The 14,724-nt window shown below is 44.6% G+C and overlaps 1 protein-coding gene across 1 annotated transcript in view; it reads left to right on the forward strand.

Annotated features, from left to right (window-relative positions):
* Nucleotides 1–235: 235 nt before the first annotated feature.
* The window catches only part of CRLF3 (cytokine receptor like factor 3), a 42,546-nt gene continuing 28,057 nt past the window's right edge, over nucleotides 236–14,724 (forward strand). The window contains exon 1 of the mRNA XM_009432461.4: nucleotides 236–495. Coding sequence (XP_009430736.1) covers nucleotides 367–495 — 129 coding nt within the window. The 5' untranslated portion in view covers nucleotides 236–366. The remainder of the gene's footprint in view (nucleotides 496–14,724) is intronic.

Raw genomic sequence — 14,724 nt, forward strand, 5'->3', positions numbered from 1 at the left:
CTCATCTGAGCAATGGAGATACGGGTAGGGCTGAAGGTCAGGCAAGAATGCGATGAGCTGTGAGAAGCACTTGGCAAGGTGCGGGTTATCAACCTTGCCAGGCCTCAGCACGTTTCCCAAGGAGGCCCAACCAGCGGCGCTGTGCCGCAGCACGGAAGAGGCGGGGTGAGCCGCGGGGCGGGCGGCGCTGGGACCCGGACGCCACCCGCGCGAGGCGCCGCCGTGCGCCCGTCAATCAAGGTCGTCGTGAGGCATGGGGCGGCGGGGCTGGGCGGTGCTTCCGCCTGCGCGAGGCCGCGCCGGGCCGCTTGGAGGCGCCCGGTGCAGTCGGGAACCCGCGCTAGGTGTCGCCGGCCGCGCGGCCAGATGAGGGGGGCGATGGAGCTGGAGCCTGAGCTGCTGCTGCAGGAGGCCCGCGAGAACGTGGAGGCAGCGCAGAGCTACCGGCGGGAGCTGGGTCACCGGCTTGAGGGGCTGCGGGAGGCGCGGAGGCAGGTCGGAGGGCCACACCCACAGGGGCGCTGTGGGCCCGGGGGTGGCGCGGATGCCGGGCGAAGGCAGGGAGGGCTTTGAGGGGTGGGAGTGTCCGAAAACTCTGGAGTAGGGAAGAGGCATTCATTTGAAAGGAGACCTAATGGAGTCTGGGAACGGGGAAGGTGGGAGTTGGGGAGGTCGTAAGGGGAAGTTTTGGGGGTGGAGGGAGGGTGTGAGGAGCGTTCACCAAACTGTGGGGCAGCGATGGGAGTAGCGGTGGCGTCCGAAGTTTGGGAGAGTGAGGGACCAGAGCAGAATCCGAGGGGGTCATGCGGGTAGTGATGAGTCGGGGGAGGAGGAGACTGTTTGGTAAAAAACCTGCGGTGGGTAGGCATTGATTTTAGAGAGCCTGAGGAAAAGGTGGGACAGTGACCTGGGAGAGCTGAAAGTGGAGACAAAATGGACATTGGAAGGGGAGGACTAAGGGGCGAGAGTGAGGGAGAGGTAGGGATTGAGAAGCAGTAGCGTTGACACTAAATAAATGCGGTTAATGCCTGAATAATATGTCATACGATCTTGAATGCTTTTTAAAAAATCATTTAGAGTAATCCCGTTCTAGAAGGTTTAAAATTTAAGGTGAAGGTGAAGCTATGTTGGAAGAGCAGAAGGAAAATGATTTCCTTTTCCTTGAGAGAGGGAATACAAAGGTATAGAGAAATGGAAAAATAGATTTTAAGAGAGGAGTGCTGAAAGGAAAAGCTAAATATAATTTCAAGTGGTGCAGTTATCTGTTTCACAGAGCAAGAGTTATCAAAGATACAGGAAAGCCATATGGTTTCTCTATACCCTCGAATATATATAGAAAAGGATATAACCCGCTGCCAATTGGCGATAGGACGGATAATCTTCAGAGTACTATTAACGCAACTGCTTAATAAGTGCTTTTTGAGTGAGTGGGATTCCATCTGAATTTCTCTGGGTCATACTTGATATTAATCTAGTTGGTCGTCTTAGCACTTCCTTGCTGCATATAACCTGAAAATGGTAGAAAAGTGCTGTGCTAACAGTGTCTTTGGATATTCTCATCATTAACGACTCAACATGTTTTGGGTTTTATATATATATATAAAACATATACAAACATATATAAGTATGTATATACATAATCTGTTTTTTTTGAGACGGAGTCTCGCTGTGTCGCTCAGGGTGGAGTGCAGTGGCACTATCTCGGCTCACTGCAACAACCTCCGCCTCCCGGGTTCAAGCGATTCTCCTGCCTCAGCCTCCTGAGTAGCTGGGATTACAGGTCTGCGCCACCACACCCGGCTAATTTTTGTATTTTTAGTAGAGAGGAGGTTTCACCAAGTTGGCCAGGATGATCTTGAACTCCTGACCTCGTGATCCACCTGCCTCAGCCTCCCAAAGTGCTGGGATTACAGACGTGAGCCACCGCGCCCGGCCGGGTTTTATATATTTAAAAATATTTGTAAAGCCAGTGTAGGCCAGACATCATTTGCATTTTAGTACCGAAACCGGAAGCAGAATCTAGATATGATTATGCTGATTTGGTGAATACTTTTCAAGGCCTTTCAATGCACTCATCTCTATTTCTCTTTGAAAATATCTGCGTTATTCCTTCTGCTATTTTGAAATAGGGACTCTAGATGTAAGACATTGTATAAAAAGAAAGATATTAAAATACAATCTAACATTTAAGTCAGTTAAGATGTATTATATATGACCATGATTATTGTTTTTGTATTAGCAATTAAGAATCAGAGTTGACACTAAATGAGTGAGTTTAGCACCTGGAAGTAATTAATTTCTCTTGATATTGGATGCATTAAAAAAAATCATGTGATTACACCCTAGATGGTTCAGTATTCAATTTTCAATTGAATTTTTTCAATTTTATATCCAACAATTTAAATACAGGACATGCTTTTCTGTAGTTTAGTTTATTAGGAGCTTTGTTTTGTTTTGTTTTTGAGGCCCATTGTCTTGGGCTTGAGACAGAAAACACTAAATGAACATCGATCACAATTAGGTTCCTGATGACATTGCCTTCTGACTAGACTGAGTAATAATGTAGTTCTGTTTTGTAAGTGTGAGTCTCTTTTGGGAATGTGTTTTGTGCCAGTGGCAGTTACAACAGCATCTCTCGAAGCTGACTCTAGTGGATTGTGCATGTTTGGGTTTGTGGCATAAGTCCTCTGTCAACTTGCATTTTAAGGAAAGTCTATGGTACAAAAATATTATCAAAATAAGCAGCTGCTTTTGTTTGGTGGTTTGGATATTTTTAGGGTTCCAGTCATTTTCAGAATAACTGTAAAATATATGGCACTTTAGTCAAGGATTTTGCATGGGAGAAGCATGAGAAGAGCAGAGAGGAAGGGATGCCACCTGTTGTCTGTATTTTTTACTTGCTGATTTTATATCTTTTTGGCAGATGATTTATTTTCTTTTTTTTTGGCGGGGGTGCGGACAGGGTTTTGTTACATTTCGCAGGCTGGTCTCCAACTCCTGGGCTCAAAAGATCCTCCCACCTCTGCCTTCCGGTGATGGAATTACAGGTGTGAGCCACTGTGCTGCCTGGCATGTGACTTTTTTTATTGAGATATAATTCACACACCGTAAAAGTCATGCCTTAAAGTTTACAATTCAGTGGTTTTTAGTATATTCATAGAGTTGTCCAACCATCACCAGTGTCTAATTCAAGTATATATTCATCACCCCCAAAAGAACTCCTTAGCTGTCACTCCCATACCCCCTGGCAACCACAAAACTACTCTGTCTCTATGGATTTGCCTATTCTGGTCATTTCATATAAATGAACTCATACAGTATGTAGCCCCTTGTGACTGACTTCTTTGACTTAGAATAATGTTTCAAGGTTCATTGATGTGGTAGCATGTAACAGTACTTCAAACCTTTTTATGGCTGAATAATTGTTATGTGGATATACCACATTTTATTTATCCATTCATCAATTAATGGACATTTGGATTATTTCCACTTTTGACTATTATGAATAATGCTTCTATAAAGAATTTGTAGACAACTTTTTGTGTGGACATGTTTTCAGTTGTTTTAGAATATAGCTAGGAATTGGTGGATCACATGGTAACTTTTTGTTTAACCTTTTCAGAAACTCTTGGCATACTTTTTTTCTTTTTTCTTTTTTTTTTTTTGAGAAAGGACCTCACTCTGTCACCCAGGCTGGAGTGCAGTGGCACAATCTCAGCTCACTGCAAGCTCTGCCTCTCAGGCTCAAGTGATCCTCCCATCTCAGTGTGCCGAGTAGCTGGGACTACAGGCACGTGCCATCACACCTGGCTAATTTTTTGTATTTTTGGTAGAGATGGGGTTTTGCCATGTTGTCCAGCCTCCTGGGCTCAGATGAACACCCACTTTGGCCTCCCAAAGTGTTAGGATTACAGGCTTGAGCCACCGCACCCAGCCTCTTTTTTTTTTTTTGAGCCAGAGTCTTGCTCTGTCACCCAAGCTGGAGTGCAGTGGCATGATCAGAACTCACTGCAGCCTCGACTTCCTAGGCTCAAGCCATCCTCCTGTCTCAGATCCCCAAGTAGCTGGGGCTATAGGTACACACCACCACGCCTGCCTAATTTTGTTGAATTTTTTTTAGTAGAGATGATGTCTTCCTGTGTTTCCCAGACAGTTTCTTTCTTTCTTTCTTTTTTTTTTTTTTTGAGAGAGTCTCGCTCTTTTGCCCAGGCTGGAGTGAAGTGGCACAATCTTGGCTCATTGCAACCTTCAGCTCACTGCAACCTTAGGCTCACTGCAACCTCCACCTCTTGGGTTCAAGAGATTCTCCTGCCTCAGCCTCCCGAATAGCCAGGATTACAGGCGTCTGCCACCATGCCCATCTACTTTTTGTATTTTTACTAGAGACAGGGTTTCACCATGTTGGCCAGGCTGGCCTTGAAGTCCTCACCTCAGGTGATCCTGCCAACCTCAGCCTCCTAAAATGCTGGGATTACCACCGTGCCTGGGTGAGCCACCGTGCCCAGCTGCCAGGCCGATTTCTAACTCCTGAGCTCAAGCAATCCTCTTGCCTCGGCCTCCCAAAGTACTGGTATTACAGGTGTGACCCACTGCATCTGGCCTACCTTTTGTCTTTGCTTTAGTTTCTTATCCTTTAAACTCTAGCATGAAATTTGTCTCGTATTGAGAAATCATGTTGTATGAACATTTAGAAGGAAGAAGAATAAAAATGTTTTTAACTTATTCTGTCAAAACTGCCAACATGTAGCAGTTTCTCCTCTTGTGGTTAAGTTTGGGCTCTACCCTCTGTTTTCAGAGAAAAGGAAGTTCTGTGTAGGAATGCAAGGATTGTCTGTTAACTCTTAATGTTTGAATAAGTTAAAGGCTAGAAAGCTGTTCATTGTCTTCAGGAAATCAGATAATGTTTACAGCCAACTTGGCCTAGCTGATGTTGAAATCATTAAGAATAGTTCTCTATAGCTCGCTGGAATCCTTGGAATCCTTGGTACTAAGATGTAAATACCAAAGAAATTAACTCCCACTGTCCTTAAATATTCATTTGTTCATTCACTCAATAAATATTTATTGGGTGCCTACTGTAGGGCTGAGAAACTTCTAGGTCCTAGATTCTGTGTTCAAGGAAATAGATCACTGCCCTCATGGATTTATGCTTTCCTCTTTCCTTTGGTGGCTGATACTTAGGTTACTACCCCTAAAAACAAAACAAGTAAGAAAAATGTAAGTTCTATTTGTGTATTCATTTTTAGATTTCACTTCTATTATATCTTTCATCACTTGTCCTATTTCTACAGCATTGGCCTTTCTCTTTGTTATAAGTAGAGATCCAGCCTGGCCAATATGGTGAAACCCCGTCTCTACTAAAAAAATACAAATTAGCCAGGTGTGGTAGCATGCACCTGTAGTCCCAGCTACTCAGGAGGCTGAGCCAGGAGAATTGCTTGAGCCGGGCAGGCGGAGGTTGCAGTGAGCCAAGATCACAGCACTGCACTCCAGCCTGGGCGACAGAGCGAGACTCCATCTCAAAAACAAAAACATAAGTAGAGATAACTGATCAAAATGTCACGTAGTGATGTCAGCTGGCCACTCAGGCCTCACAGAGTGGCACCACCTTGATGACATTGCCAAAGTCAAGGCCTGGTCTTTAATCTTTGTAAGTCCAAAAACTTCATCTTGGTACATTATCAAACGGGAATTAGTTGAGGTACTGGAGGTGTCTACAGTGAGAAATGCCAGTATTTTAGTCTGTGTGTTCTAGTTCACTCTATAAAATGACTATGTTGGCTTTCATGTACCTTTTGGTATTCTGATTCAGTATTTCTCAGGACACTGACAAAAGCAAGTCTCTGCGCCTTCAAGAGCAAATGGTAAGATCCTGGTACCTAATTAAGATACTAGTTGGTGGCTGGGCTCAGTGGCTCACGCCTGTAATCCCAGCACTTTGGGAGGCCGAGGCAGGTAGATCACATGAGATCAGGAGTTTGAGACCAGCCTTCAACATGGCAAAACTCTGTCTCTTAGCCAGGTGTGGTGGCATGCACCTATAATTCCAGCTACTCTGGAGGCTGAGGCAGGAGAATTGCTTATACCTGGGAGATGGAGGTTGCAGTGAGCCAAGATGGCACCACTGCACTCCAGCCTCAGCAACAGAAGAAGACCGTCTCAAAAAAAAAAAAAAAAAAAAACCACTCAAAAGTTATTTCAAAAAACCAAGACAGGAAGTCTCAGTAGCTTAGCAAAGAAAAGAAAGCTGTTGGCCAGGCGTGGTGGCTCACACCTATAATCCCAGCATTTTGGGAGGCTGAGGCGGGCGGATCACCTGAGGTCAGGAGTTTGAGACAAGCCTGACCCATACGATGAAAACCTATCTTTACTAAAAATACAAAAATTAGCCGGGTGTGGTGGTGGGCGCCTGTAATCTTAGCTACTCGGGAGGCTGAGGCAAGAGAATTGCTTGAACCCAGGAGACGGAGGTTGCGGTGAGCCGAGATCATGCCACTGCACTCCAGCCTGGGCAACAGGAGTGAAACTGTCTCAAAAAAAAAAAAAAAAGGAAACGAAAAGAAAGCCATTATTGCTCCTTTTATCTCCCACTTCCCCTTCTGTTACCCATTTTGAAAACACTACAAAAATCTGTGTATAATTTGTTACAGTAGTAGTATTTAAAGTGTCCCTATTATAGTATTCTAAGAAAAGGTTAAATCCAGATACAGGGAAAACCAAGAACAGATGAAATAATTTTTTTTTTTTTTTAATGAAGTTTCGCTCTTGTCACCCAGGCTGGAGTGCAATGGCTCAATCTTGGCTCACTGCAACCTCCACCTCCCAGGTTCAAGCAATTCTCTTGCCTCAGCCTCCCGAGTACCTGGGATTACAGGTGCCCGCCACCACGCCCAGCTAATTTTTGTATTTTTAGTAGAGACAGGGTTTCACCATGGTGAAGGCTGGTCTCAAACTCCTGACCTCAGGTGATCCGTGCATCTCGGCCTCCCAAAGTGCTGGGATTACAGGCATGAGCCACCACACTCAGCCCAGATGAAATAGTTTTAAAATAACCTATAATTCTACTACTTACAGACAACTGCAGTTAACTTTTTTTTTTTTTTTTTTTTTTTGGGATGGAGTCTCACTCTGTCGCCATGCTGCAGTGCAGTGGCGCCATCTCGGCTCATTGCAACCTCTGCCTCCTGGGTTCAAGCCATTCTCCTGCCTCAGCCTCCTGAGTAGCTGGGACTACAGGCGCCTGCCACCACACCCAGCTAATTTTTGTATTTTTAGTAGAGATGGGGTTTCACCACGTTGGCCAGGATGGTCTCCATCTGTTGACCTCATGATCCACCTTCCTCGGCCTCCCAAAGTGCTGGGATTACAGGCTTGAGCCACCCTGCCCGGCCTGCAGTTAACATTTTGATGTATCTTTCTATACATATTATTCTGCAAAGTTGAGAGACTACTGTATATGCAACTTTGTATCAATTTTTAATTTTTATTAACATTATAAGCATTTTGTTAGCATTATAAGAATTTTGGTAACATCATAAGCATTTACAAGAATATTTTTCCGATGCAAAGCTTTTTTTTTTGAAGATGGTCTCACTTTGTCACCCAGACTGGAGTGCAGTGGCACCACCTTGGTTCATTGCAACCTCCACCTCCCGGGTTCAAGCAATTCTCCTGCCTCAGCCTCCTGAGTAGCTGGGATTATAGGCGCATGCCACCACACCCGGCTCATTTTTTGTATTTTTAGTAGAAGGTGCTGGTCTTGAACTCCTGAGCTCAGGCTGTCCACCCACCTCGGCTTCAAAAAGTGCTAGGATTACAAGCGTGAGCCACTGTGTCTGTCCCACAGCCTCATTTTTAATACAGAGGTGGAGTCTATTGTAGATATTTAAAGGAACATTTGTTGGTGGTAGGTTGCAATGTATTGATTCTGGTACCCCAAAATACTGGAAGCAAAACTAATTGCAAATAAGGGGGGTAAAAATAAAAGCCACACATATACAGTCAAAACAACAGGGATATATTCTCAGAAATGTGTCATTGGGCGATTTTGTCATTGTACAAACCTAGATGGTATCATCTGCTACACACCTAGGCTATATGGTATATTCTATTGCTCCTAGGGTACAAGTCTGTACAGCATGTTACTATACTGAATACTGTAGATAGTTGTAACATAACTGTAAGTGTGCATCTAAACATAGAAAAGGTGCAGTAGGCGTGCTGGGTCACACTTGTAGTCCCAGCACTTTGAGAGGCCAAGGCGGGAAGATCTCGAGCCCAGAAGTTTGAGACCAGTCTGGGCAATATAGGGAGACCCCCATCTCCACAAAGAAATTAAAAATCAGCCAGGTGTAGTGGTGCATGCCTGTGGTCCCAGCTACTCGGGAGGCAAAGGTGAGAGGATTTATTGAGCCCAGGAGGCTGAGGGTGCAGTAAGCCATGATCACACCACTGTACTCCAGCCTCGACAACAGAACTAGACCCTGTCTAAAAAAAAAAAAAAAAAAAAAAAAGAAAGAAGATACAGTAAAAACATAAAAATATAGTAATATAATGTTATGGGACTACCATTATGTATGTAATTGTCATTGTCCAAAACATCATTATGTGATGCTTGACTGTATTTGTTTGCAAAAGACCACATATTTACATTGGTTTTTGAGTCAATCTTTTCACCAATAAATCTTTTTACAAGTTGTCTTTTTTTTTTTTTTTGAGATGGAGTCTTGCTCTGTCACCCAGGCTAGAGTGCAGTGGTGCGATCTCGGCTCACTGCAACCTCTGCTTTCCGGGTTCGAGTGATTCTCCCACCTCAGCCTCCCGAGTAGCTGGGACTACAGGTGCATGCCACCATGCCCGGCTAGTTTTTCTATTTTTAGTAGAGACAGAGTTTCACCATATTTGCCAGGCTGGTCTCGAACTCCTGACCTCGTGATCTGCCCGCCTTGGCCTCCCAGAGTGTTGGGATTACAGGCATGAGCCACCATGCCCGGCCTACAAATTATCTTTTTTTTTTTTTTTAACTTTTTATTTCCTGAACAACACCAATGTACAGAAATCATCTTTAAATATGGTACTCTGAAAGCTGCCGGTTGAGTTTAAAACTCCCCAGAAATATAGAAGGAGTTCAAGGAGAATTAAAACAAGCCATTCTGGCCGGGCTCGGTGGCTCACGCCTGTAATCCCAGGATTTTGGGAGGCTGAGGCGGGCGGATCACCTGAGGTCAGGAGTTCGAGACCAGCCTGGCCAACATGGTGAAACCCCGTCTCTACTAAAAATACAAAAAAGTTAGGTGGGTGTGGTGGTGCGCCTGTAATGCCAGCTGCTCAGGAGGCTGAGGCAAGAGAATTACTTGAACCTGGGGGTTAGAGGTTGCAGTGAGCCGAGATTGCGCCACTACACTTCAGCCTGGGCAAGAGAGTGGGACTCCATCTCAAAAAAAAAAAAAAAGAAGAAGAAGCTAGCCATTTTCTGGTCGGGCAGGGTGGTTTACTCCTGTAATACCAGCACTTTGGGATGGCAAGTTGGGTGGATTACCTGAGGTCAGGGTTTCAAGACCAGCCTGGCCAACATGGTGAAACCCCATCTCTACTAAAAATACAAAAAGTTGGCCAGGTGCAGTGGCTCACACCTGTAATCCCAGCACTTTGGGAGGCCAAGGCGGGTGGATCACCTGAGGTCAGGAGTTCGAGACCAGCCTGGCCAACATGGTGAAACCCCATCTCTACTAAAAATTCAAAAATTAGCCAGGCTTGGTGGGGGGTGCTTGTAATCCCAGCTACCCGGGAGGCTGAGGCAGGAGAATTGCTTGAACCTGGGAGGCAGAGGTTGCACAGAGCCAAGATTGCGCCACTGCATTCCAGCTTGGGCAACAGTGCAAGACTTCATCTCAAAAAAAAGAAAAAGAAAGAAAAAAGAAAGAAAAAAATGTGTGTGAATGTTATAGAGGTATATTTTTGTGTGTAGATTTTTTTTTTTAAAGATGGAGTTTCGCACTTGTTGCCCAGGCTGGAGGGCAATTGCGCAATATTGGCTCACGGCAACCTCCGCCTCCCGGGGGTTCAAGTGATTCTCCTCCTTCAGCCTTCCGAGTAGCTGGCATTACAAGCATGCGCCACCACACCCGGCTAATTTTGTATTTTTAGTAGAGATGGGGTTTCACCATGTTGGTCAGGCTGGTCTCAAACTCCCGACCTCAGGTGATCCACCTGCCTCGAGCTCCCAAAGTGCTGGGATTACAGGCATGAGCCACCATGCCCAGCAATTTTGTTTTAGTGTAGATTGTAATGTATATAATTTTGATAGAGAACTTTTTTTTTTTTTTGAGGTGGAGTCTTGCTCTGTCACCCAGGCTGGAGTGCAGTGGCACGATCTCAGCTCAGCGTAACCTCTGCCTCCCGGGTTCAAGCGATTCTCCTGCCTCAGCCTCCTGAGTAGCTGGGATTACAGGCTCCCACCACCACGCTCGGCTAATTTTTTTGTATTTTTAGTAGAGACAGGGTTTCGCCATACGCCAGGCTGGTCTCCCAACTCCTGACCTTAGGTGATCCGCCTGCCTCGGCCTCACAAAGTGCTGGAATTACAGGCATGAGACACTGCTCCTGGCCGATAACTATTCTTATTGCTATAAATCTGGTAAAGAATATGACTAATTTGTCATCTAAAAAGCCAAACAAATATAAGACAGCCTTTTATTGTTATTACTATTATTATTATTTTTTCGAGACAGAGTCTTGCTCTGTCACCCAGGCTGGAGTGCAGTGTCTCAGTCTCGGCTCACTGCAACCTCTGCCTCCTGGATTCAAGCAATTCTTCTGTCTCATGCTCCCGAGTATCTGGGATTACAGGCATGCGCCACCAAGGCCAGCTAATTTTTGTATTTTTAATAGAGACGAGGTTTCACTGTGTTGGCCAGGCTGGTTTTGAACTCCTGGCCTCAAGTGATCTGCCCGCCTTAGCCTCCCAAAGTGCTGGGATTACAAGCGTGAGCCACCACACCCAACCCAGCCTTTTTTTATTATTGAGGGCTATCAGTGAGTCACTAATATTTGCAGTTATTTTAGTTGTTTGTATTAGCTGTGAAAGCTTGAGAAACTAAATTTTCCTAATCTTCAGTTTCCTTCTGTGTAAAATGAGGATAAGGGTAGTATCTGCTTTACCTGGCCATTGTGGGAATTAAAATGAGAAACTTATTTAAAATGCTTAGCACTGGGTGTGGGGAGGGGGGAGGGATAGCATTAGGAGATAGATATACCTGATGTTAAATGACGAGTTAATAGGTGCAGCACACCAACATGGCACATGTATACATATGTAACAAACCTGCACGTTGTGCACATGTACCCTAAAACTTAAAGCATAATTATTAAAAAAAAAAACACTTAGCACAGTGCCTAGGACATAGGAGATTCTTAATTAATGTCAGCCATGATAATACTAAATATTATTGTTATTCAAGGTGACATCCCCTGCTCCTCCAACTGACAACTTATTCTTTAAATGTCTCCTACTCTCTTTCCCATCATAATGCTCTTTTATGCTCTGATGGCAGTTTGTGGCTGCCCCAGATATGTAAGAACATAATTCATTTCATTATAGGTACTTTTGCTTGCCATCCCCCTTACCAGAATGAGAGTTTTTGAGGTGAAGACCATGCTTTATTCATCTTTATAACCCTAATTTCTGACACATACTAGGCCTCAATAAATGTTGAATGAATGCCTTTATGAATGTTGTGGGTGTAATTTGGCAGACATTCTTTTTTCGATTGTCTTGGTCTTGATGATGTGCACTCTATTAGTATAGATAATCAAGAATTAAGCGTGTTTTTTTTTATATGATTTGTTTACTGCTACATAATAAAACTGTGCCAAAGCTTAATGACTTAAAAAGCAACCATTTTATTTGCTTACAATTCTGGAAGTTGACTGGGGCTCAGATAGGTCGTTTTCCTGGTTTTGCTTGGCAACACTCTTGTGGTTGCAGTTGTGGCTGGAATGTCTGACAGAGAACATTCATTTATATTTGGAGACTTAGTATTAGCTAGTCTCAGTTGGAACACTGGCATACCTGGGCTTTGGTGCCAGTCTCTCTCCCTGTCTTCCTCCCTTCCTGCCTTTTCACCTTCCTGTCTCTTTCCCCTTATCCTCTCCAGAAAGATAGACATACTTCTTTCATGGTGGCCTCCAAAAAGCAGATGTTGACAGGTCTTCTGAAGGATGAGGCCTGGAACTGGCACAGGATCAGTTTCACTCTATTGCTGTGCACGTGTGACTGCATTGCTAGTCACAGGCCCAGCCCAGATTCTAGGGGAGAGGACCACACAAGGCCACGAGTAGTTGGAAGTGTGAATTCCTGGTTCATTGGGGGCCACTACTGTAACAGATTATCAAATCATATAATATACGTTTTCTGTTTGAAAGTTCTCAGTTAAGCACTTTTTTTTCTAAAAAAGTCTTAAGTGTAAGAGAAACAAGGAGAAACATAGCAGTGCTTACAAGTCCGTTCTTGAGTCAGACTGAATTCAAAATCTCTGCCACTTCACTAACTTTGTGATATGGCCAGTTTCATCTCTCTGACTCCCATGTTACTCATCTACACAGGTTCTCTTCACAGGGTTATGGTAGAGTTTAAATGAGACCATAGGTACAGATTTACCTGGCATACAGATACTCAGTAGATAATAGCTGCTGCTGTATTGTTGCTGTTTCCATTATTACTAATGACTGATGTCTTGGTGTCAGTACAAATAGCTAATGTAATATACATTTCACAGAAACTGAGAAAAAATACATTGATTAGCGTTTTCAATTTCAGTTGACTATTTTTTATCTTTGTCTTTATTATTATTTTATTTATTTATTTATTTATTTTTAGACGGAGTCTCGCTCTGTCGCCCAGGCTGGAGTGCACTGGCGCAATCTCGGCTTGCTGCAAGCTCCGCCTCCCCCGCTCACGCCATTCTCCTGCCTCAGCCTCCCAAGTAGCTGGGACTACAAGTGCCCGCCACCAAGCCCAACTAATTTTTTGTATTTTTAGTAGAGACGGGGTTTCACCATGTTAGCCAGGATGGTCTCGATCTCCTGACCTCATGACCCGCCCGCCTCGGCCTCCCAAAGTGCCAGGGTTACAGGCGTGAGCCACTGCACCTGGCCTTTTTTTTTTTTTTTTTTTTTTTTTTTTGAGACAGAGTCTCGTGCTGTCGCCTGGGCTGGCGTGCAGTGGTACGACCTCGGCTCACTGCAACCTCCGCCTCCCAGGTTCAAGCAATTTTCCTGCCTCAGGCTCCTGAGTAGCTGGGATTACAGGTGCCCGCCACCGTGACCAGCTCATTTTTTTGTATTTTTAGTAGAGACGGGGTTTCACCATGTTGGCCAGGCTGGTCTTGAACTCCTGACTTCATGATTCGACTGCCTCAGCCTCCCAAAGTGCTGGGATTACAGGCATGAGCCGCTGTACCCGGCTGTCTTTTATTTTTGATAAATATGTTTTTCTGGTTTTTTTTGTGGTGTTTTTTGTTTGTTTGTTTGTTCGAGACAGAGTATTGCTCTCTCACCTGGGCTGGAGTACAGTGGCGTGATCTCGGCTCACTGCAACCTCCACCTCCTGAGCTCAAATGATTCTCCTGCCTCAGCCTCCCAGTAGCTGGGATTACAGGCAGGCACCACCAAACCCAGCTAATTTTTGTGTTTTTAGCAGCGACAGGGTTTCACCATGTTGCCCAGGCTGGTCTCAAACTCCTGAGCTCAGGCAATCCACCTGCCTCAGCCTCCCAAAATCCTAGGATTACAGGCGTAAGCCACTGTACCTGGCCAGTTTTTAATCAGTATGTTCTTGTTAGCAAATAGTTTTGTGTTTTATATATGTGGTTTTCTTTTTTGTTTGTTTGGTTATTTTTGAGGCAGGGTCTCACTTTGTCACCCAGGCTGGAGGGCAGTGGTGCAAAAACCACCCACTGAAGCCTCAACCTCCCAGGCTCAAGTGATCCTGTCACTTTAGCCTCCCAAGCAGCTGGGATTACAAGCCATGCCACCACACACAGCTGATTTTTTATATTTTTTACTAGAGACAGAGTTTTGCCATGTTGCCCAGGCTGGTCTTGAACTCCTGGACACAAGTGATCCGTCCTTCAAAAGTGCCGGGATTATAGGCATGAGCCACTGCACCTGGCCTCTACATATGTCTTTTTAGTAACTAAACTCTGGAGGAAAATATATCAGTCACTATTGTTTTGGAGGGTTGTGAAGGAAATACTCCCTAAGCTTTTGGGTGGCTTAGTATTGAAATACAAACTTGATGAATTTTTGGCATTTTGTGAGCTCTTAATCATGTTAAAATTTTAAAACAGTTGCTTTGGGGTTATATTCAGCTGTAGTGGAAACTTTGTAAGTTTTGTTTTTTATTATTTATTTATTATTTTTTTTTGAGGTGGAATCTTGCTCTATTGCCCAGGCTGGAGTGCGATGGCACTATCTTAGCTCACTGCAACCTCCGCTTCCCGGGTTCAAGTGATTCTCCTGCCTCAGCCCAGTAGCTGGGACTACAGGTGTGCACCACTACGCTTGGGTAATTTTTGCATTTTTAGTGGAGACGGGGTTTCACCATGTTGGCCAGGCTGGTCTCGAACTCCTGACCTCCTGATCTCGTGATCCACCTGCCTGGGCCTCCCAAAGTGCTGGGATTACAGGCATGAGCCAATGTGCTCAGGCCAAAACTTTGTAAGT

This window comes from Pan troglodytes, chromosome 19 (genome assembly GCF_028858775.2).
Source record: "Pan troglodytes isolate AG18354 chromosome 19, NHGRI_mPanTro3-v2.0_pri, whole genome shotgun sequence".
Classification (NCBI taxonomy): domain Eukaryota; kingdom Metazoa; phylum Chordata; class Mammalia; order Primates; family Hominidae; genus Pan; species Pan troglodytes.